The following is a 24,349-nucleotide window of genomic DNA, read 5'->3' as shown; positions in this document are numbered from 1 at the left end:
TAATTGATGATTTAATCTCGAAGACGTGCCGGAGACGACCATTTCTCTTTGGGTTTTAAAATACGTAGTGTATTTCAGAATGATACTATACCTGCTCTGCTCACTATGTTGTTATTTACGAGAACAACTTTATAAGACCCGAATTGGAAAATATTCGTAATTCATCATATGAGGGAATATTGACTAATAATCATTGTCATCACTATTGTCATCATTGACGATTTGAATTATTTATTATATAGTGGAGGGGCGAATAACAGACAATTATATATTATGCAATGAACAGAACAAAAAACACTGGGGTCAAGTTGGATTATTGTGTATTCACTGCACTACACCTGCTGCAGGCTAGAAAATCAGAAAGCATAGATCACCAACACTGGCACTGGTCTGTGGCGCAGCTGGTGTCAAATGAATGAATTATAAACAGCCCGGGTCTGCAGGGCAAAGCAGTCCCAACTGTATCAACACTGAAGCATTACTCAGCTCAGACAGACATCACAACCTCTCCATCAAAGCATGAACGTCTTTTAAAGATGTGTCAAGGTGTCAGCTCTGAAATGGCTGGTCTTAGCTCAGAAACAGAGGGATAGCCTACACATTTCTCATGGGAGGCATTTGAAAGGTATTTTTCATTATATTTCGCCAACTGACCCAAAGTAAATAATTATACTCCTACTGAGGTCACAGCTGTATGAGGTCAGAGCTATATTGCTGTAATAATGATATCAACGGTTAAGTGAAAAATCCATGAAAACATTTCTTACTTTTTCAGATGAGGAAGGGTCCTGTCTTAGATCACAATTAACTGAATTACAAAATCTTCACGTTCTATCATAATTATGCGACACTTGGACTTAGACTAAGGTAAGAAACTAGAACCGCCCTCCATATTCAGTCAGATTTCTTTTCTTGGCTGAGAATGTGACAGAGAGTCACTCCTCATCAGGGCTCAGAGGTGGTGAGGTAATACAGCCATATGCAGCCATGCCCCGGGTGACTGATGTTTTGAGCTCAGGTCTTGGCAGTTCCTAGTCATTACATCTTTCAACAGGCAAACTTTACGGCTGAGTACAATGCATTCTGTAATCTCTCAGAATGTGTTGCAGTTGTGGAATAAATGAGTCAGGAATCAGTGCTATTGCCAGGTGTAATTAAAACATAGAACATCAGTGTTGTGAGACGTCTGCCTAAAATATCGCAACATATATAACAGGTAAATTAAAGACTGCAACACTTAAACAGAACCATGAGATGGCAGCATCACTTCCTGGCACGCTTCTAATTTTAGTGCCCTTTTGTGTTTGTTTTTCGAAATTGCACCTTTCATTGGGAATGAGTGATATTATTTAACCGAAAGTCAACATATTTTATAATGTCCAGTATGGCCTGCAAATAATGTGTGATAATTATACGTCTGTGGGCTGCGTAACATGGGTAAGCATCTGTAATATAGCTTCAATGTGGTGTAAGGGAATTGAAAATGGAGTGTGAAGGATCCACTGGTTATTAGAGGCATGGTCTGTCTGTAAAAGATGCTTTTTAAAGCTTTAAAAGTTAAAGTTTCTGTAAACAATGAAGCATAGCATACCTTTTATTTGAGTAATGGTGTGTTACAATAGAAAGAAAAAAAAAGCTTCTGCACAGTTTTTCCACAGCCGATTTCACGTTTAGTGAAAGAGAAAGAGCGTCGTGGAAACCATAAAGCGTTTTGTTGTGTGTGCTGTTTTTTTGTTGTTCTCATGAGGTCTACTTATCATCGTCTTCCAAAATGTATGTGGTGAACAAAAATCTCTACCAAAACATGAAGCGTTTTAATGCAAACCACTGGATCATTGGTCAGATCTGTGTTTGGCTCACACTCCAGCCTCTGAGGTCATCCTGCAGAGCTCCAAGCACAACAATCACACCAGACCCCAATTCATATGAAGGCAATAAAGTCAATTTGGACAAAAATCTTGATTTGTTTATGTCGCCTTTGTGAAATTGATGTAATCTCAAACTGAGCACAGTCCCTCTCAAAATGTGTGTTTTACTGTAAAATGAAGTGAAAGAAAGATGGAAATAAAATGAGAAAGCCAGCATGCTTAGTCTCAAAACAAAAGATGATAAACCCTTTATTACTCAGTACAATACATAATCAACAAAACAACATTTTACAGTACTTTAAAAAAAGAAGTTTAGAAAACAACAATTAAACAAATCGGATTTGCCCAGCGAGTCTCTAAATAGCTTGAGATGGCACTGGCGGGGAATACGTCCATATTAAAAAAAAGACACAAAACAAGAGAAAGCAGATACAAACAAGATGCCAATAACCAACGTATTGCGTTTGTGACCAAACAGTAGTATCATTGATCAAAGCATGAAAGACTAAAAGTGAAAACAAACACGGAGAACAGAGTACAGCACTGAGCATCTGTGCAGTCATTTCTTTCAAGGCAACCCAGAATATTCCTGGATGTGTGGCGCCACAAGCGTTTGGCCACAGGACGAGGGCGTATCAGTAGAAGACCCTCTCCAATATAAGGTCCACTGGTGAAAAGTCAAACCTAGCTCCAGCGCCTGCCGTGTGATTTGTGGAGGGTCAAGGGTCGATCTCCATGGGAACAACCGTGAGGATAGCGTCCTCGTTTCCACGCCGCACAACTACTCTCAAGGTGCCGTCCCGCTTGACGGCGGCACTGACGTCAGTCGCTGATGAGATCCTCTGGCCGTTGACCGAGATGATGACGTCGTGCTCTTTGAGTCCAGCGCTGGAGGAAAGAAGGAGATAAGAGGAATGATGTATAGGTATGAATAACAGCCAAAATGATATCAGTTGTAGTTATCTGGGGCTGATTAGAATGATTATCTGGCCCAGTTTTAGGCACTAAAGATGTGTATGGGACTTAAAGATAACACTGGCCAGTGATCAGGGTTTCCTAAATGGTTCAAGACGCTAACCATGTCCTCACAACATCAGTTTAATTCAGAAAAGCTGCTGCATGTCATCCCCATCTCTCTTCGCCCTCATTTATTGTGAGCTCTAACCTTTGTACGATTAAATAAATGCAAAGATGCCACAAAAACAACAACAAAAAGGCCAATGCTGTTCTACTTGTCGTCTATGTGTAAAAACTTAAATTGTGTGTGGCAATATACATTATTATCTGATTGTCAGCCAATCCCATGAAAAGACCATAAAAAAGACCATAATTGATATAATAAATCATATATGTACGAATCATATTCCTCTTATTCTTCTGGTGTTGTAAAACAACACATTCAAAACTTTCACCGCTATAAATAGTCCCCAACAAATGCACTACGAGTTTTGGCCATTTGTAGACCAAAATGTAAAACTTACTATATAATTAGTCTTATCATTCAATGATCAATTGAGTGACAATGTCCTCCCTCTATTTGCATAACATATTACAATTTTATAATAAACTAAATGTAATGGCCGACAGATAAATGATCCCAAAAATACAGATTAGCTACACAATAAATCAAATTGTAATCAAGTCATCCGAATGTGTTTATAGTCTTTATTCTAACAACTCTAACTTGTACTTTGGTCAGGTTTGTTTGCAGGTCTGTGAGCACTATCTGAATCAACGTAACATCTGTTGTTAGAATTGCAACGGTGGAACATTGACGATGGGAGCGACGGCACAGCGAGGTTAGCGCGCTTTGCAAATAAAAGAAGGCCAAACGTACAACAGTAAATCTGAAACCGCACGCCGACCAGGCGATTAACGGCGGTGGTATCAAAAGTGAACTCTAAACGCGGCTACTTAATCAGAGCCACATGCAAACACAGACCACTACACCTTCACTTGCCACAGCGTCCATAAACACGAGTGCAGCTCCACTCATTACGCTCGGCTGCTTCAACACCTCCAACCGAGCAAGGTCAAGAATATTTAAAAGCCACAACGCGGCACAAATCAGAGCGAGATCAAATGCATGAAAGTGCAGCCTCGGATAAAAATACCGCGCATTACAGAAGGAGCCGCAGGAATGTCATTATTCAATGATATTTAGCAGGGTTGTTTGGGCAATGAGTGAACTGACGAGGCCCCCGTAGGGGACACCGCTCTGGAGTGGGCTGGGTGAACAGGCGCAGGAAAACCACAGCGCAGCGAGTAACCTCCCTACATGAGGTTTGAAGGAAATAGCTGACCTCAGCGTCTTCTGAGCCCCATTCTGCTGGAGTTGTGGTGACGGCTGATTGGAGTGGGTTGCGAATGTGGGAGGAGGGCGATATTTTTTGGCGTGCACTCCAGGCACGCCAGAGTGAGCCATGAATTTATGTCCCATTAGGACAGTTGTGTAAGAGGCTTTGTGTGTCTCTGAGTGTGTGTCTGTGGACACTTGGTAGTCAAAGGAGGGAAATAAAGTCAAGGAAGGAAATGAAATCTGTCTATTAGCATCGCGAGAGGGGAGCAGGCGGCTGCACGGAGAGTGATGACAGAGAAATAAGAGCACACGTGTAGCATATAGTGACAATGAAGCTATCACGTAGCTGAAAAAAGAGTCGAAGACAAGTTGCGTTTGTGCCTCACTGAAAAAACAAGATGTTACAATCGTTTAATTAATTTGAACTGAGCACCCTCTCATGGAGCGATATGGGAGAAAAAAAAACATCCTCCTTACGTTGCTGCTGGTGTCTTTGCGATGACCTCCATAACGTAAGCTCCAGAGGTGATGTCAGGGAAGTCACGGTGTCGAGTCTTCAGCTCTTTGGTCAGCCTGGAGGTGGAAAACGGGGCAGAGAGTTAAGCAATCAAAAGCAGAAAACAAGAAGTGTATATATTGCAATGTTTCATTGTCTGAGCGTAATGAAGGCCGTAACTGGTGACGTACATACAGTGTATGAAGTGTGCAACTTACGCTGGAGTGAGAGTCATCATCCTCACACCAATATACTTCTTCTTAGAAGCCGCTCTCCCTAGAGATGCACAACAACACAACACAGGTACAATCATTCAACGTCTCGCCCGCAGCAGTCTGGATTCTTAGTTTTATGAGGGTGTTTGTTTTGAACTCCAAGACAATAAAAATCCCCCAGGGTGTTTTTTTTCTGTATGTGAGTGATAGACACATTACATTAAATTGGACAGTGGATCACAGATTATCTTGCACACGTCTCACAGGACAGTGTGCACATGTACTCTTCCATGCGTTTCATCATCTTGCTTTTTTTTTTTTTTAACGTTATTACATCATTCAAACAAATCAAATCAAGATGTCGATTTGGCAGTCACATGTGCAATAGGTGCGTGTACCGTTCCAAAAGTCTACGTGAGGTAACGGAAGCAATAAAATGAAAGCACAACGTGACATGTGCTGGCATTTTCTTCTTCGTAGTTTATTTGCAATGTCATAATCTTGTTGGGTAATGCTGGGCAAGGATTCATAATGCTAGATAATGTGGTTAATATATCTCAAGAGAGCAGAGAGGTGAAAAATAGCAACCAAAGAAATGACATGAAGAATTATATGTTCCTTCTATATGTGCACATGAGATCTTGGTCCAACTTCTTGCAACCAATTCTATAAATGGGCCTCCTATAATTTGTCTTGGTGATTGAATAGAAGTCATAAAATGAAAACGTAATACATTTTGTCAGTGATAGCTCATACCTCTGGACTGCCTGTCATAGGACTCTGCCAGGAACTCTCGTATTTTGTCCGAGGGTATGGCAAAGGAGATGCCAGCCGTTACTTTCAACGTGTTGATCCCAATCACCTCGCCATCCTAAAACAGCAACGCCCAGTTTAGTTTTTGCTCCCCAAAAAAAAATCATTGTATGGATTTCAATGGGTTTAACACAGAAATGTAAAAAAAAAAAAAAAGGCTTACAAGATTTAACAGAGGCCCTCCGGAGTTGCCGTACTGTAAAGCAAAAAGATGCATCACTTAATATTTGTGTTTGTAAGAAAGAAATAAAGTGCATATGCATGCCTCTTCAATCACGTACATTTATGATGGCATCTGTCTGAATGTACTCCATGTCGGAGTTTGGAAGGCCGAGCTCTTTGCCGCCTCGCTGAGTGGTGCTGACGATCCCCGTGGTGACGGTGTTCTGGAGGGAAAACGGACTGCCGATAGCGACCACAAACTCGCCGGGTCTCAGGTCTGACGATTGGCCCAGCAACAGTACAGGGAGCTTGGTCTGCAGGTGAGAAAACACAGAGCAACATGTTCACATCACTGGAGGCCAAACAAAGTAAATTGCTAATGGAGACCACATAAACACATACAATTAACAATTTATGATTAAAAATGAAATGAAAGCATTCAAAAAGCATTTGCATATGTATGCAGAGGAGCTGTCCTGAGGATATTCTTTAGCTGCTTTAATGCTTAGACCAGTTAGTGGAAGCTGATCTAATGAATATGTATGTTTCATAGTATTAATGGTTTTTAGTAACTAATATACCGTCATCACAAAAAATACTGTAAAGCTACATTTTTTCCACTTTTCTCATGATTACGGCTCTAAAAGAAAATCTCAGACTGAGTGCAATTACTCTACTGAGCTTTAAGGATTTCTCATGATCATTTGCTTTTTTATGAGCGGACAGCAGGAAAATAATCACAGCAACAGCACTAACAATCTTCAAAACACAAACCATTCAACGCTGCTTGGAAATGCTCCCAAAAAAAAATAAATTTACTGGTACTTCTTTTCCACCGCGGTAAGAAGTAAAATGTACGTCCAACAACGCAACTCAAAATGCTAATAATCGAGATCAAAAGGTTCTTTGTTAAACTGAGAGCGTAGACAAATCCTTCCTGAAGGCGCGTGTTTGTGCCAACAGGCCACAGAAGCTGGAAAATGTACTGATATTACAGGAAATAATGAGAACCTTAAGCTCTGGTTAGCCCTGTTGTGCTGGGCAGTGGAAACCATGCTATGTAGAGCTAGCCTCTACAGACAGACAGGATATATGTATCTATCCATCCACTGTGACTGTTTCCTTCTCTGAATGAAATCATCTGCTGCTCAGCCTCCAGTCGAACTTGAGCACATGCTGGGACCCAACGACCCGACGGCAGGCGAGCATTATATCTTAGATTAAAGGACTGATGCAGAGTGCTTCTCCTATGTATCCATTTTGTTTACTCAAGGTTATAAATAGGAGCCGGAGGAGGCCGCAAGGTAACTGAGAAAGCAGCACAAGTTGGCACACACAGACAAAAGAATCAATGTAAAAGAAGCACGGCCAGAGGAACACCCAGACAGCACACGCTAATCCCAATTCTCAGTCATAAAACATGACTCCTTGCTGCCAACGCATGTGTACATTTTCCTCTCTGTTTCTGGATGTCTGCAGGTACAAACAACGTGGACCGACAGCAGACACATGCTTCATAAACTAGTGTTAATGAAATAAAAATATAAAAAATAGGATTGTGGGAAAACATTTAAGACGCACTTTTGATTCAGTTGCCGTCGTGTTTGACTTTGTTGTCTCGAAAAATCTCGACCCCGAAGGTGAAGTTATTATTAGAAGATGACAAAGATAGTAATAGCCAGTAACTGAGGAAGAGGACCTTTCAACCCTACTTTACAACTTACACACACACATACACACACAAATACAAAAAAACACAAAAATCCAAGGCCGTGCTTGTGAATCCTGTGGGCTTGTCGGGATGTTGAAAGCAAACATGGGAAACACACAGGCTGCAGAAGTCTGTACATAAACATGCTTATGCCCTGTGCAAACACAACACACACACACACACACACAAACAGGCACCTGACACAGGAGCAGCAGTCTGTATAACCCCCCCTCTATTGCCCCTCTCCCTCCACACGCCCATGCGAGATAAGAGTATAACCAGATGGAGAGAGGAAGCAAGAGAAACACACACAGCTGAGAGAGAGAGAGAGAGAAAGAGAGAGAGGCCGTCAGGTGGACGTTATTGCCTGCCAAGACATTCAGGACTCTGCCGGTCGCCATGATTATGATAACAGTCAGTGATACTGGCGGTGTCATAGCGACTGTTGCTATCAGGCGAAAACCTCGTATCTTCAAAATGCCAACTCCGGGGAACGGCTTTGTTTTCAGCTCGACGGAAAGGGTTTAATGAACGTGAGTAATACAGATTTCATAAACGCCTACGCAAAATCTGCATTCACGATTCTTTTTTTTCTTTTTTTTGAAGAGTGCAAAATGAGTCAGTACGCTGACAGACAAACAGCGGCGGGGCGCGAGGGCAGAACAAACACCAAACATGGTGACTGCCCAACGTTTTGAAGGACCCCGAGCTTACGTATCACTTACTAATTGTGACGAGTCAGCAATCTGGAAGGAGTTTTGGAAAATCATCTCGCCATGAGAGTCTGCCTCTCCTGACCACCCAAGTGACTCATCCTACTATTTCAGTCGAAGGTTACGGCTGCACTCGTACTTCACCCAAAGACGCTATGGCCACACTTAAAGGAAGGAGGCAAGGTGAAGGAGGGGAACAACAAACACCACAAACCACGGGAGGAGAGTCTGAGAATGTGAGACGAATGAGTCAAGCGCAGTGCACTTTGATATTATGTGATGCATGCAGCGCGCGTGGGCCCAGACCAATTTGGGACCAGAGAAATATTTTTAGTCTCGGACCCAGACGTGCAGCAGTTTGATACGATGTAAAAACAACAACATACGTGCTTCAGAGTTTTTGAAAAACAGCTACTTCCTAAAAAAAAAAGCAAAAATAAGTGTTTTTTTTCCCTCCAAGTTCTTGATTGTTTAGGTAAGAGAGAAAAGTGGGGCATCAGATTAAAGGAGGGAGGACTAAACAACTTTGACCAAACGCGCAGTTGAAAAGCGGCTCGTGGAGTTTTCCATCTTCTGTCACTGAGATTTTGATTCAGCCTCCTGCACACAGACTGATTCTTGGGCCAAGTTGCCTGAGGGACAGTCAGACAGATAAGCTGGCAGACCGGCAAAACAGTCCGCTTTGAAAACAGCCGCTCTACAGATGTGTCATTGTGTAACGTTACAGCCTTGGTCATTTGGAGGCTCATTTAAAAGCTCATTACGCTCACTACCATTTCATGGCCGTGAGGAGCAGGTGCAAACATACACGTGTCCCAAAGACGCGTGTCCACACACACACAGACGCACACATACTGTATGAGCACACAGGAAAAAGGAGTCGCTTTCCAGGGCATGAACCCTCACAAACTCCAGTCTGTAAATTAAAACCCACACACCTGGCACTGCTTAGATATACAGCTGGACTACTTGAGAAAAAATACACACATTCAGACTTAGGAAGCTCCTTTGGGTCAGAGCGTGACTGGAGAAGCTAAGCTGTCACTTCACGCTTTCCTGTCCTTTTCATACAGGTGTCTTCAAAGCAGGGAACACGCTTTAATAAGTTTCACTTTGCGAGATTCATAAATACACAAAGGTTTAGGGTTTTTACTGCTGACCAGAGCCCCTCCGGGGGTTGTGCTCATGCAGATACGAAAAAATGGGGCAGGATTCAGCACGCTCATACATAACATTACGTCAGAGGAACAGAAGATCAGGCTTAGGGGTTGGAGAGAGGTGTGTGTGTGTGTGTGTGTGTGTGTATGTGCAAGTGTGACAGTAACCATGAAATTTACACACAAAGCAATAGTCAACACATTGAAGTGGGTCTTCGCTCCACTGAGCTTTTCCTCACACTGCCAGTAGCATCAACATGTTCAAATCACACTGGCTGAGCAGTATCCTTGCTGACACCAGTACGGAAACCACTATGGTTTCCATATGTTGTCGGAAAGGTTTTTGGTCGGTATAAGAGCAAACACATGTCCGTGAGTTCCTTGTGTATGTTCCACTCTGTGTAGTTTTGCGTGAGAGCTCAGAGGACGCGAGGGCGTCTCGGCTCTGGCGAGACACCACAAAAACTTTGAATTGCACAAATCACAATGATGAGGCGATGAGGTCTTCATTGGTTTCAGGAAGACTGACTGAACTATGTGAAGTACACTTTTCCTATTTATATAATGTTTTTAAAAAAATCTCACTGTGCTCTGAAATAAGAGGCAACATTTTTTTTTTAGCATTTACCCCAGTGTGTGCTGGGATATGTGTTATATAGGTTTTATATGTCTAAAGCAGCTTCAATCTTAGTCTAGACTCTTCTTTATATGGCTGAGAGAACACACTGGAATCTGCTCAAGTCAGTCAGCGGTACCCTGGATCCCGGTCTGAAAACCAGATGAATGAGAAAACATATTTTCTCATTTATCTATAGTGCAGAAAGTTTGATCTGTCCAGGTTTTAAAGGTATCGGCCTTTGATGATACAATAGAGGTGAATGGTGGCCAAAAGGTTTTAAAAATGGAAAAGCAAAATGTCTTTTTTATCTCTGGATAAGAAGAACACTAACAATAGTTAAGGGACAATTCCTCCAGCAGTACCAGAAAACCATTCGCTGTGAGAGTGAGTGCAGAGTGAACTTGTTGGAAATGTTGCTGCTGAATTGTCTTAAATGCCAATGCTGTGAGGACCACAGACAAAACTCAACTCACCTCAACTGCATTGGATTTCAGAGGAACAAAGTTGTTTTCCCCCTTTCCTCCTAATTTGGGTGAGCTAACCCTTAAAGGCCTACTAGAGGATATAATCTGTGCCTCTAATTTCATTTTAAATAGGTGTTGTGAATACACCAGAATACGCCATAGCGTTGTATCTATTTTGAACCACTCTAGATAGTGAACGTCTCAAACACACCGTTGGTTATCTGACCATCTGACCATAGCTGTGGTTGGATTGAAATGCTTTTTACACACACATAAAGTGACGCCATTGACTGGCAACCCAAAACAGTTTGAGGCTGCTGGGGTTGGAAAACAATTATACTGCCAAAAAGAGAAAGTGCATCAAGACCCAGCGGGGCACACGAGTATGTGTGTGTGTGTTTGTTTTCCTTGGCTCTATTCCCGCCCCACTGTATTCTTAAGCTTGGGAACCATTTTGGTCGCAGGGACAAGAGATGAAGGGGAGAGGTTGGGTCAGGAGGAGAGGAGGATGTAGATTAATTTCCCCTCTGCGTGTCTCTAAAGGACGGCATGGAGAGTCTTTCCACTGGCAATGGAGTGTGTCCTCCTCGTCCCTGCAGTGAGTCGTCTTAAACCCACCCATGTGCACACACACACACACACACACACACACACACACACACACACACACACACACACACACACACACACACAGATTTGAATAATAGATTGCAAGATTGCATTTCTCTGTCAGTACTGTCCATCAAGGGGAATGCACACATCTCTTCCTTCCCTTCCTGGGTAAACATTTACACAATGCTGCTGATGAACCGATACATGCAGATAAATGCATGGCTCCAGAGAGGGACATTCCTTCTCTTTCCTCTCTGCACATAAACACAGGCAAAAACTCATACATATTCCAATAATTGCCGACTCCAAACCAGCACCAGGCAGAAGTCCCAGAGAGCGGGGTTTGAGACTCTTAATGGTGATGGGTAACGCAGAGACAGACGGAGCTATTGTTTCAGGGGACCATCAGGAAAACATGAGACCAGTTTTCCCTGCTACACTCCAACGTCTCATAAGAAATATTTTAGCACATGGGTTAAGTTAATGGCTAATTTATTTATAGTTGTATCCAGCAGTTTCAGTGGGAATGACTTCCTTTTGAGGAAATGTGTCATTACACCGCCTCTGGTGCCGAAAATATGAATAGGAAGCTTTCCATTCTAGCGTGGCATCTATATGCAGTTCATTTTTTTGCTGTGTCTATGCACCGTTTTGCGCGACAGTGTGGACAAAGTCAAGGATCAACGCGTTCACCGGATTCAGCTCCATTTGCAGGATAGAGCACTTAAACCCAAGGTCAATGACTGCACAGGCCATGCAGTATAATGATCTGGAATGATATGGAAAACTCCCTGCACGGTACATTTGAGTGTTTTGAAGTCCTTCCAAGTCCGTCGGGGTCAATATAAGTCAATACGATGAAATAAATGTTCATCCAAGTCAGCAGGCTTTCAAGTCAGAGTGAAAGCAGGTTAATCTGAACGGGTCCAATTCATTGGGAGCACTTCCAAGTGAATGTGGCTGTATCCAAGTTCTGAGTGAAAGAATGAGGTTAATGAGAGGCCTTCTACAAGCTGAAGCACAATGGGTTCTATCATTATTGTGGCCGTTGCCACACCACACAATGCACTCATTAGCTTATTAGCTCACAAAGTCCTCCAGACATATGGATCCATTTTCAAGGCCTTGACCACACCGCTCGGTCTTGCTTTGTCCCTGTTGCGTTCTCTTTTCTCCTCATTTTCACTCCACAGGAACAAGTGAGGACAGCATTTCCCCCCCTCTTCCCTTCCCCTCTGAAGTTCCATCTGCTGTAGACGGACTAATGTATTCCCCAGAGCTGAGGGTTAGACCACAGCCCAGAGGACGGACTGGGTCTGGCGACCAATAAACTCCAATTTCACATAGAAAAGGGGAGAAAAAGAAGACAGAAGCGAGTCTTTACGCTCAGAGAAAAGCTAACGTTTTATTTTCTCCCTCATAAACTGGTGCCATTGTTTGATTACCTATGGCTGCTCGTGGAGTGCTGACAGTGACAGCATTCAGCTTTTCATCTCACACACGACGCTATGAGTGAGAGTAAGAAACAGAGAGTGAAGGCAGATGAGAATGAGGGAGAGGAGGATGAATGATTACATACACACACATATATATTATATGTATATATTCAGCACTAGTCAGGGTATGAATATTTTAACTTGCAGAGATTAAAGACGCAGAGAGTTCTCTAACAAATGAACAAACTGTCAAATTCAACTATTAACACAGCTTTTAAATGGAAATTGACAAAGAAGAAAACTTGACCTGGACTTTCCCTCAAGGTCTCCAGATTTGATTTGACTTGGCCAAGACTCCGTTATCTAAACATCCAGTAAACTGTCTTTGTGTAAAAGAAGTATATTTCAAAGCTGGAATTCACAGCTATTACTCTTGGGTACTGCAATTAAATACCCTATAGCTATAGGTTTGGATGACTATACTTTCCCTTTTAAATGTAATCCAAATGACAAGTTTCCATATGCTCCTACCCTCTCATTAGATCTTACTCGTCCTCTAATTTCACTCAGTATTAGACTCACACACACACACACACACACACACACACACACACACACACACACACACACACACACACACACACACACACACACACACACCGACTTCCCCTCATTAGCAGAAACGCCGGTTCCATCTAAACCCCATGTCTTCTGGGGCTTCATCAGTGTGACTCATGGCCTGGACGACCTCGTCTCACTTTACACGCTGACTTCCACTCTTTATCACAAGTATACCCGTCATGGCGAATCTGTTTTCTACCAGTGTTCCACTCTAAATACATCAGGTTGTCATTTCATTATAATCAGCCCGCTTCATTGCCATCCCCTGACTTCTGCAGTGATGAAGATTACATTGTTGTTGACCAGCACAAGTTATTTGTCATGCTCCGACAACATAAAAGTAACAGTGAGTTCTGAATCTGCGGCCATCCGCAAAGGCCGCACACACTGAACACGTGACGCTGACAAATCCCCCGAAAGATGATCAGCTTGCCTGAAACAGACGGAACATCTTTAATGAAAGGGTGAACCAAAACAAAGTGTCTGTCACCGCTCTTCTCCGCACTCTTCGCTCCCACTGTCGGCTGAACAAAAACCTTCTATTCAGACTTTGAGGTCTTTGTAACACACCTTGTCTTGCTGTCATGAGCATCCATTTAGTCGCCCAGTGTCACCCAGCCATGAGCGTGAGCTCCATAATGCTCTCAGCTCTATGCCTCCCACTCAGTGGGCGTTGGCTCTCTGCCACGCTAACGTGGAGCCCTCTGGTCCAGTAGACGGAGGAATAAACTCTGACAGAGACGTGGAGAGACGTGCAGCAGAGACATATGTCCTGTGCAGCTAAGTGTTGAAATATATTCAACTCTAACTTGCTCATGAGTTTTGTAATATCCGTCAGAGGTTTTTGCAGCCTGTTGTGCCCGAACAGCAACAGGTTCTGGACCGACTGCCAGCCTTTTGAATAGCCATTTGGCTGCACGTGCATTCTCACTTTACTTCACTGGCACTATGAATAATCTTCTTAATTTTGAACAGTATTCATGCCAGATTTCAATCCCTCAGAGTTCAAATGTTCAACAGTTTCATTGCCAAACACTGAGTTGTTGCTTTGAGCCTTTTGCATTGATTGGGATGCAAAACGCTCTGTCGAGAGGATCTTTACAATTTTCTTTCATTCCAATTGACTAATAAATCTTTGAATAAAATCTCATTTCGGAAACCAACATCTAGTGTTCTCCTCCTGGAGCCCGGTCAAAAGCCTGGTTTTGTGTTGACCTGATTTGGAGGTTGTGACTACACATGAATGCCAAAAGACAAAAAAAATAAAAAGAGACAGTTACAGTGAAGGAGTAAAACTGTTTCTATGGTTTAATTAAACTAATCACAGCTCAATGAGACACTCTCTTGCTCAGAATTTAATGAGAGGATCAAACCCACGCACACTATTATGCAGCTAGTCAGGCGCGAATTAGCTTAGCTTAGAATAAAGACTGAAAGCAGAGGGAAACAGCTAGCCATCGTTGTTTACGCGGTGCTACTCTTAGTCTATGCTAACCCAAAGTAATCACCTCATTGCTCTTATATATTTAAAGGATGGACGTCTCTCGTATTGATCTTTTCACTGAAGTCTCAAGAGAGTGAAGAAGCATATTTGCCAAAATGCTCCAAAAACCATTCTTTTACAAATAAAACTGGCTGAGAAAGGTGAGAAATTTCACTTTCTAGATTCACTTTCTCTGTCACTGTACTCGTTCTGTCACTGTGACTGACCGGTGCGTCGATCTTGATGAGGGCGATGTCCGATTTCTCGTCCACGTCTTTGATTTTGGCGTCGTAGGAGCCGCCGCTCTTTAGCTCCACTTTCACTCGGTGCTTATTGGCCACGACGTGGGCATTGGTCACAATCTGGCCATCTTCCGCCACGATAAAGCCAGAACCACTGCTCACCGCCACCTCCCGCTTGGAGTAGGTCATCCTATGTGGGGAAGGAGAGGATAGAGGAGGAAAGAGGAGGGGATTAGAGGATTTCTCTTCACTTCACTCTGTCCACAGGTGTCCTCTTCTAAAAAAACAAACTGATAAGGCAGCAAAACCAACGTGTGATGTAACAGCAGTTACTCCAAGCTTGAAAGCAAACCAAGTAAAGCACTTGAGTGTCTGCACAGGAATTAAATATATATTACAACAGTAGGCAGATAAGTATTCAAAGGTGAGCCGGGGAGATTGAGTACGCATAAAAACAGTGAGAGGAAGAAACACATACAGCGCAACCTCAACAGCTTTCAAGTCAAGGAGTGGGAAAAAAAAGACGAGGCAGATCTGAGCGAAGGGGAAGATGGAAACGTGGAAATCAGAGAGCCGCAGACGTTCAAGGGACCATTTTACAAGCTACAGTGACAGACGCCACGGAGACGACGCAGACAAAGAATTAAAGGTGCTGAAGAAGGACGAGATGCAGAGATAAAAGAGCATACAAGATGTGGAGGGGATGAAAAGAAAAGACGTTGAAAGACTGAAGTGGAGAATGAGGTGCTCTACCAACTGGTGCGGTCTGCTTAAGTACACAGGTGTGTGTTTCAGTCTGCCACACACACACACACACACACACACACAGGTGCATAGCTCTTACTTGCGGTAAAGTTCAATGTGAACAACAGACGGAGCAATTTTCTCCACCACGTCGGCGATGAAGTTGTATTTGTGTCTTGGGCTGTCTGGGTTGTCCTGAGCTGGAAATACAATTCACGTACACACACACGCACACACACACACACACACACACACACACACACACACACACACACACACACACACACACACACACACACACACACACATGAGTCAGGATGTCAGACGGGAAAAAGCAAACAAAATCTGCACTGAAATACTGTATGATGTAGAAACTGTGTGAGAATAGAGAACCAACAAATAAAACGGGCCTTTATCATAACACAGAGGGGAAAAGAAAAGATGGCGGTTCCTCTGTGGTGGAAACTGTCTCGGTCAGGTCTGACACACATGCACACACACACACACACTCATTTACACACTCATAATACTAGCCAATAAACCTCTCATATGAATACTCAACCTTGACCTTCACCCTCTGGCTTCATGGTTGATGGTTTGCACCGACTCTAAATTCTTCAGCCTTCAAAAGATCTTTTGTCAAAACCAAACTGGTCCTCACAATTATAATACCACTCAGACTTACAAGCACACACACTGTCTGACACCGTATGTGTGAGGACTGCCAAATTCACTGAATCATCCATCCCACCACCTATCCGACGCGAGTCAGGGAATGTTGACTGATTTACCTGGTAATTAAGGTCTGGCCAGAAGACACGAATCAAGACTCCCCAGACCTTTCCATCTGAGCTTTTTATTCCTCCCGAAGCGTAAAACCTTAGTTTGCCACGTGCCTTCAACTATTTTGTCTTACAAAGACAATGTTTCGCCATTGCATTCTCCAAGAGAGCATCATTTACAAAAGTCAAAGGCGCCCATAAGCTCTGGGATATCATTGATTGCAGTGAAGGGTTAAGGGAAGAGAAAGAGTCTTTCAGCTTGAGATGCATTTAAGCCAACAGAAGCATGGAATGAGTACCATCTTGCCGAACTGAATGCCACTAAATTATACAGTATGAAAGCATTTGACAACCCGCAGGGGGAACATTCTAGTGTTATTTGATCATTCAGCTCAACTTTGTCCGTCTGTTTGTCTGCCGAGAAGACGAGCCGACCACCACGACTATGTGAGCCTGGACTTTGACACAGTGGAGCTTTGAATGCTGATGTGTGTGTTATATTTGCTTACTGGCAGAAAACACAAGTACAACTGAGAAATCATGGAAATCTTATTTGTGAAAAATTCAAATTTGGACCCCATGACTGTGCCAGATAAAAAGCCAAAGGATCATAAAAGTGATTACAGTTAGAATGAATGTCTTTATCAGACTCCAGAATCATTATTGAGACAATAATGGCCTCTTGATCAGTTCTCAATGTTGTGGTTATATTTAATATAAAACACAAAATAACATGTTTTAGGCTGAGGAATGTATTTGCATTACATCGCCTGTACCAGGGATATAATTTGCCTCGCAGCAGATTTTATTGAGTGTCTGTGAGAGTCAAAGTGAGTATGCTTGTGAGTTTATGATGGGGGATTTCCTGCGGATCGGTGGGAGAGAAAAAGTCACAGAACGTATCAAAAATCCACAAAGGCTGGAGCAGATTGGACAACAACGAAGTGCCATCTATTCAAACTAAAGTAAATTGGGGAGTCGAGTGCACCGACCTGATTATTTTGGGGGGGTTGAGACTCGAAAAAGGTTGAGAACAACTGCTTTAGTTATCTGTTGCGAACTTCATCTAATAGCTGTGAAGACGTTTAAGCCCAATATGTAAACCTCGTCGTGGCACCGAAGTCGGAAGGCTTCATCATCTGGGGAGCATGAACGTCTGTACAAAAAGTCATAGCAATCCATCTGTTAGTTTTTTTAAGATATTTTGGGATGTGCACAAGTGTCGGGACTGACTCTCCCAAACCTCCACACATGTATTTTCCTAGTTGACCTTTAAAGCTCCAAATTTAAGCATTAAATCTGGTAAATGTCACACACGTTTCTTCCCACAGTAAGCGAGAGGAGTGATGGAAAGATTGGAGTAATTTTCCCCAATGCTAATATTCACTCTGATGAATATGATTAAAGAGAGCAGACGCAGTGTCCAGAAGCTGTTGTTTCTGGATGCTACAGGCTCTCAGCCTCTTCCACTTCACCGTGTCACGATGAGCGCTGTCCCCTCACGCACAAGACACGCATCAACTGCAACGCCACGTGACGATAGTAGAATCATAGGCCCATTGGTGACGAGTTATTGGGAAATCATGAATCAGATGCTGTGCACAGTTCAGTTACATTAAAGAGCCCGGCCAAGCTATTGTTGCATGATTTATACACTGTGTGGGATTATTTCACGGCTGAACTGAGCTCAGGAAGGCTTTACTGTCGTAGAATGAAGTTGATTTACGAGCAGATGTCTCCTTAAGTGCCCAAAACTCTTAATTCATATTTAACTTTGGGTGTCGAGCTTCTAGAGTAGCGTCTAATCCACATGAGTACTTTTGTAACATTTCTCCATCTACTGAATCGTTGCCAGAGGCTCACTCCAGAAGCTCTGTAATTACGGGTCTTATATAGTTAACAAATAATTGACTTTCCACTGTGTGGAATTTTGAATTTGAAAATGATAATTATAGGGCAGGGATAATGGAGATAACTCAGATTATGTAGGTGTTTAGGAAGTGAAAGTGAACAAATAAATTAGACTTGGTTGCAACTGTAAGTCACTGTGACACATCAAACTGCTGCCCCTCTGATACTGAGTTGGACTGTAAAGTAGTTTCCGAAGCCTGAAGCTCAGTTAACTTAACTAGAGGATGATGTTTTGATATTGCCAATGCAAAGAGGACAGAGGATGGATTTACTTCTAGTTGTAGGTCACTTTGACACCAGTAACTGCTACCGGACAACACCACAATGTACTGTGCTGTCACTGTAACTGAGCTTTAGAGTTGCTCAACTTAAACCGTTGGTTAGACATTGTTAGCGACACAACCATATAACAAAGCTTTACCTATTATTAGCCAATACAAATGTGCTTTGACTTGATTTACAAGCTGATGGGGAACAAATGAGTTGCTAGTACGTAAGAAATCTACATTAAGTAGGTTTTCACATATTGTAGCACTTTTTAAGAGCAAGGGACATAACCGACCAAATAAAAAGCCAACACATCCATCAAATGTCAGTTTGTACAAGACGTGTCTCGGTGATCCTGAAATTGAACAGCTCTATTTCATCAGCTGCAGTTTAAGCATGTGAGCGAGTTACAGACGAAGGCATGACTGAGTCATTTGGAAAAAGGCTATTTCAAACCTGGTAAAACAGGAACATGATAGCAAAGTGATCAAAAGTAACCCTTAGATTCTAAGAATATAACTTTGTAGAGGCAATGTGTGGCCCAAAACTCAGTTGTTGATGTGATGTGGACGTTGCCATTAACATTGACGTTGAGGGTTTTCATTTAAATGTGATTTAATTGAGGAAAAGGGTTAGCCAATTGTTATCCAATTGCTAATAATAGCAGATAAGCACTCTATTAAAACCAAGCCAAACTGTCAGTCAGTAAAAAAGTCTGTCTGACAAAAACTACAAGTGTCCAAGTCAGAGTAAAAACTGGGCCAAGAATTAAACCCTGTGGGACGCCACAAATGAAAGGCTAGATTGATACGCCGCTTCATGAGGGTCATTCATTGTAGGTAATTACATGATCATAATGATGGAGTCAGGGAGGGGGTAATATTCTGATGAAAAACTCAGATAGCAAGCGAGCAAGTTGTCCAATTGTATCCCTTTACTCTGACTTTCACCATCCTGCTACGCTGAGTGTGCGATGGACTCCAATTCTATTTCTGAGATTGCTCCTGCTCATCTTCCACCTGAGCAGAGGTCTAATGGGCCAAATGTTCCCAAAACGCCTGTCTGGGTTTACAGCGGCTTTGAGCACCAGTTGACATCAAATGTCGAAAAGATTGGCGTCTGGAGTCACATCAAGGATTAAATGACAGGAAACCATTCAAGTGCAACATATGTAAAGTACATATACAGTGGCTCTCTTTTTTTTCATTATCTCTTTTTCTTTTCCTCTCTTTCTTGTTCTCTTTCTCTTTCACTGACTCACGCACAAAGGCCCCCTATCCTCACCGCTCCATATACCCATTACCACCTCCCTGCCCTCCACATTGACCTCCACCACACGCGTCCCCCTCAAGACCTCAGCTTCTTGTCTTTTTTCATTTTCCCATACATAGCACCCAGTGTTTTCAAGGCGGAAGCAGTTTTTTTTCGGCAAATACAGTACGGTCGGTTCCTCTTCTTTGTGTACGGTTACTCACACTCTCTCACACACACACACACGTTCTCCACTGCTAAGCAAACGGAGGCCCTCCAGAAACAGGCTTACGCTGAATGTTTGAAATGGAAGCAAATCTTTCTTTTGGTAAAAAACAACAACAACACAGTTTTGTGTCTACTAATATATAATATAATTTGGTCACTGGTGGCTCAATACACATGTGACTCAATAGATGTGAACGTTAGGGCTCTAAAGTGTAACAACGCACCTTATTTAGTCTGGATGTGGCTCTTATTTTCTGCAGGTAAAAGGATACAGCCGAGCTTTGCTGCTGGTTATAATATCACGTGGACACATTGGCAGCATTGTGTGACCCAGTGTGCAAATAACATCATTTTTCCATTTCTAATTTTGTTGCAATTGTTGAAATTTAATTCGATTCTAATGAAAACTTTTTGTTTTATGAGGGACTAACCAAGACTGGCAGCACACACTAAAGCCAGAAACACACACAAGGGGTCTGTTTTAGCAGCATAGTAACAGTGAGGTAATACGTAATGCACTGGGCTCAGGATAGGAAGACACACACACCTACTGTCGAATGTACAGAAAAAAAATGCAGATTTATTGTTCAGCAGTGACTATTCTGGCAGAGACAGGAGGTATGGCGGCTTTGGGAAGTCATACGTTTGTTTGTTTGTTTGTTTGTTTTTAAGGACACACACACACATGTTGTTGTCAGAATTAAATGAGATTCATGAGAGCATAAAAAGCAAAGGATGTCTATAAAAGAAGCTGCAGCAGAGATGGTGGAGCAGAAGGAAATAATGAGAAAGAGTATCACTGGCGTCGTGAACAGGAAGGAAGATGATGAGAAAAGCAGACGGAGAGACATGCAGAAACAGGAGCCTGGACAGACTGATAAAACAACATTTCAAAAGGAAAAGACACACGCACAGAGATGATGTTTTAATATTATTAGTGGATGAGACAAGTCCAGGAAGAATGTGCACATTCAGCACATGTCACCAGCCGGAGTCACAGAGTGCATTCTGCTGGAGCGGCACAGTTACCCAGCAGCTATGCATTGGATTGGGTTTACAATTGGATTTAAATCTCAACAGATTATCTGCATGGCCCAATCTTTATTCGCCCAGATCAACTTCTTCAATTGTGTGGGTTGTTTCAGCGGCCACCAGATGCAGTTCTCTGTAAATATGAGGATGTTTGAGGCCTCCTGTTGCATGCTCCATCACAGTCACGCAGTCTCTCCATTATCACTGTCAATGAAGACGTTCGAATGCCAAAAGCATAAAAAAAAAGTGGGTCAACTCAAACAAATATGAGCCTACGGTCACAGAAAGATTGGTCCCCATTTTCTTGCATACTTGCACACTTGCATAATCAAAGTCTTTACCCCCCCAGACACAAGATGACATCATGCAAAGTGTACTTGCATGTTTTCTTAACATGGGGCCAAGTTGCAGGGTAGTTAGAGGAGCTCAGAGGGGGTCGAGTTTCTTTTCAGTGTCCACCCTTGCTATTCAATTTCTACAGCCTCGATTGCGGCTTATGCTAAATGTCAAAAAGAATTAACCAGCGGAGATGCTACTAAAGGCAGCATTATACTCAAACAGCTTGGACATGGGATTTATCAAATGACTTGTTTTATTGCAGCGACGGAAATTTGCACCGGGTTTCTTGGAACCTCAAGAGCACTCGCCACAGTCTTGCTCTGTTTCAGACATGGTTAGCTGCCTGGGAATGACTTAACTCTGTAAGTTGCTTACACGACTGACAAACAAATGTGGCGATAGAGTCTGCCCTGCCACCGCGCCCCCGCACAGTATTTTATGGACGCAAACCCATCCCAAAAATATAGGTTGCCGATTTGGTGTTTTCCTTCGGTGTCTCCTGCTTCTTCTAAACTGTCTTCAACGGACGATGAATTACGGCTTTGAATCAGCGCCAAGCATTCCTTTATGTGACTGTGAGGTGTGATTTATGAGTGACAACAGAGAGACGGCGAGGGCGGGAGACACCGAGAGAGGAAAAGAAGAGCGAGAGGAAGGAGTTGGGCGGCTGCGGGAGGGGGCGAGACAAGTTTCCAAGCTTTGAGGTAAGTTATAGGTCTTCGAGGCCACAGGTGTTGAAGCCCTTCATTCAGGGGTTTTCAAACTGCAGATGTGGCGCACACTTCAGATGGACACATGTAAAACACATACACCAAAAAGTGATACAATCCCTTTACCGCCTGCAGCCTTGTGCGTTTGCTCATTCCCGGGTACTTCACATGATGTTTTAAGATATCCTTAACGATGACGAACGGCTCACTGATGAAACTGGACAGAATGAGCGTTCTTTGCTGTTTCGTGCAGCTGCAGACATGAAGAATGATGTCTGATTAGTATTGAGCTGCACCATTTTGGGTGAAAATACTTTTCACGTGACACTCTGATGAAGTGCAGGTCCATACTGAGACCCTAACATACAGCAGTTATTACAAATGCATCACTTCAGTGCTGTTTCATCGCGGCTACACTACATCCTACTTATCAGGCTTTTTGGAAATTCCTTTCTGTACAGCTAATGCAGGCTTCACTGGCATGAAGCTGTGTGGTGTAAGACAATGGGATCATAGCCGTGTGACTGCTCACATCAAGCTTTACGCCGGGGAGGAGAGCTCATGACTTCATTCAACCGGACAATAGGGAGGGGAAAAAAAAACCAGTTCTCTGATCAAGCCTAATTATAATGCAGAAACACAGCTCAATGGTGGCTCTTGTTATCCTAGACACATGGGGATTGTGTGCCACTGAATGCAGCTTTTAGCTCTCACATCTGTGCGTGGTTCAAGCCACAGACGTCCTGCGAGGATTTGAGGGGGTCACACGTTCACGAGCAAGTCGTGGAGAGTGATTTTTGACAACACAATAAAGACAATTTACACATGTACTTTAGCCAATCTGGACATGCTGTGAATGAGCATGCATATGTTGAGAGGGACCAACAGTCCAGTGGGTCTTAAAGGCAAACGTTCGTCTTTAAAAGTGGTTTATCGAAGCGTGAAATGTTCCAAATAATCACGAGTAGCAGCACAATCATAACCATGCAACGTCCTACCGGGTCAATACATGACTCTGTGCTGTAATCTAATGTTTCTACACGCCCCGAGCGTTACCTTTCCCGCAGGCTCCCCTCTGAATGAAAAGAACAGGTGGCTGCTGCAGCTTCTGCGCCCGTCGGCTGACTCTCTTCAGCTCGCAGACATTCCGGTAGGACACCCCATCGCTTCCACACACCGGATCGGTGGCTTTGCACACGCAAGTCCCGCTCTTGCTTCTCCTCCTCACCGTGATCGTGTACGGCACCCCGGCGGGCACCGAGCACTCCAGCCCCTCTCCGCACACCGGGTCCCCGAGCTTCCCCAAGCCGCCGCAGGCTTCGCCCTCGCCGGACGCGCACACCGGGCAGCAGTGGCAGGCGTCGAGGCTTTGCCCCGCCTGGCAGTCGGCTGGCAGCCGGGGACACATCGACTTGTCACACCGAGCAGGACATCCGATTGCATACCGGCTGGAGGTTTGCGCGTCTGCCGGCACGGACGCAAACGCTACGGTTACGCACCACAGTGTCCAAAACATGGTTCTTAAAAAACTAGGCTACAAAACAAGTTTCAAAAGTTAAATAGGACGTTGAGAAGAGTTCCAAAGGCTCGCTCTCTGCTTGCAGTGTAATGGGTTGAGAGAGCTCAGTAGTAATGAGAGGGGAGTCACTTCATGGAGAGGCATTTAACAGAGACTCCACTGCGCAACCATTTACGCGACTTTACGGGGTTTTTTTTTTGCTGGCACCACAACATCGACAGCAAACTTTCTCGACAATCACAACAAGCCTGGTGATTGGTGCGTTCACGTCACGCACCAGAACGGAAGAGCTGCGGCAGCGGTGTGCCTCCAGAAGTGTGTGAGGATTAAATAAATAAATGAACAGTACTCAGCGCGGTGACAGAAAGCTTCATATTTAGCGAAAAACATCATTTCAAGAAGGTTAAACAGGATAAGTTATATGATATTTTATCTTGACTCCCTCCAAGGATGGATTAATTAAGAAGGCCACGGTCATCTAACTCCTACAGAGCTAATTTGAGACCAATGTTGGCTGATCATTGACCCTGACGTACGTGTACACAAACAAATAAAAATAGAAAATTAAAAACCCAGTGGTGGAAGGAGCCACAGCTCAGCAGTCCAGATGTTTTACACGCTGCACAGACCTCCACACATCCTGCAGGCCTATTTC

General features: G+C 43.3%; 1 protein-coding gene across 1 annotated transcript; it reads right to left on the bottom strand.

Annotated features, from left to right (window-relative positions):
• Positions 1-2,129: 2,129 nt before the first annotated feature.
• Positions 2,130-23,817, bottom strand: htra1a (HtrA serine peptidase 1a). The gene is made up of 9 exons (XM_068567900.1): positions 23,232-23,817; positions 15,756-15,855; positions 14,897-15,101; positions 5,973-6,167; positions 5,855-5,887; positions 5,635-5,749; positions 4,882-4,939; positions 4,645-4,740; positions 2,130-2,756 (listed from the first exon to the last, which is right to left on the bottom strand). Exons 1-9 carry the CDS (start codon positions 23,689-23,691, stop codon positions 2,588-2,590), a joined length of 1,431 nt encoding a protein of 476 aa, XP_068424001.1. The 5' UTR covers positions 23,692-23,817; the 3' UTR covers positions 2,130-2,587.
• Positions 23,818-24,349: the final 532 nt, after the last annotated feature.

Source organism: Clinocottus analis, unplaced genomic scaffold, assembly GCF_023055335.1.
Source record: "Clinocottus analis isolate CAN_PGR_092001 unplaced genomic scaffold, fCliAna1.0.p SCAF_8, whole genome shotgun sequence".
NCBI lineage: Eukaryota > Metazoa > Chordata > Actinopteri > Perciformes > Cottidae > Clinocottus > Clinocottus analis.
The sequence above is the reverse complement of the archived record's forward strand: the minus strand, read 5'-3'. Positions and strand labels throughout refer to the sequence as shown.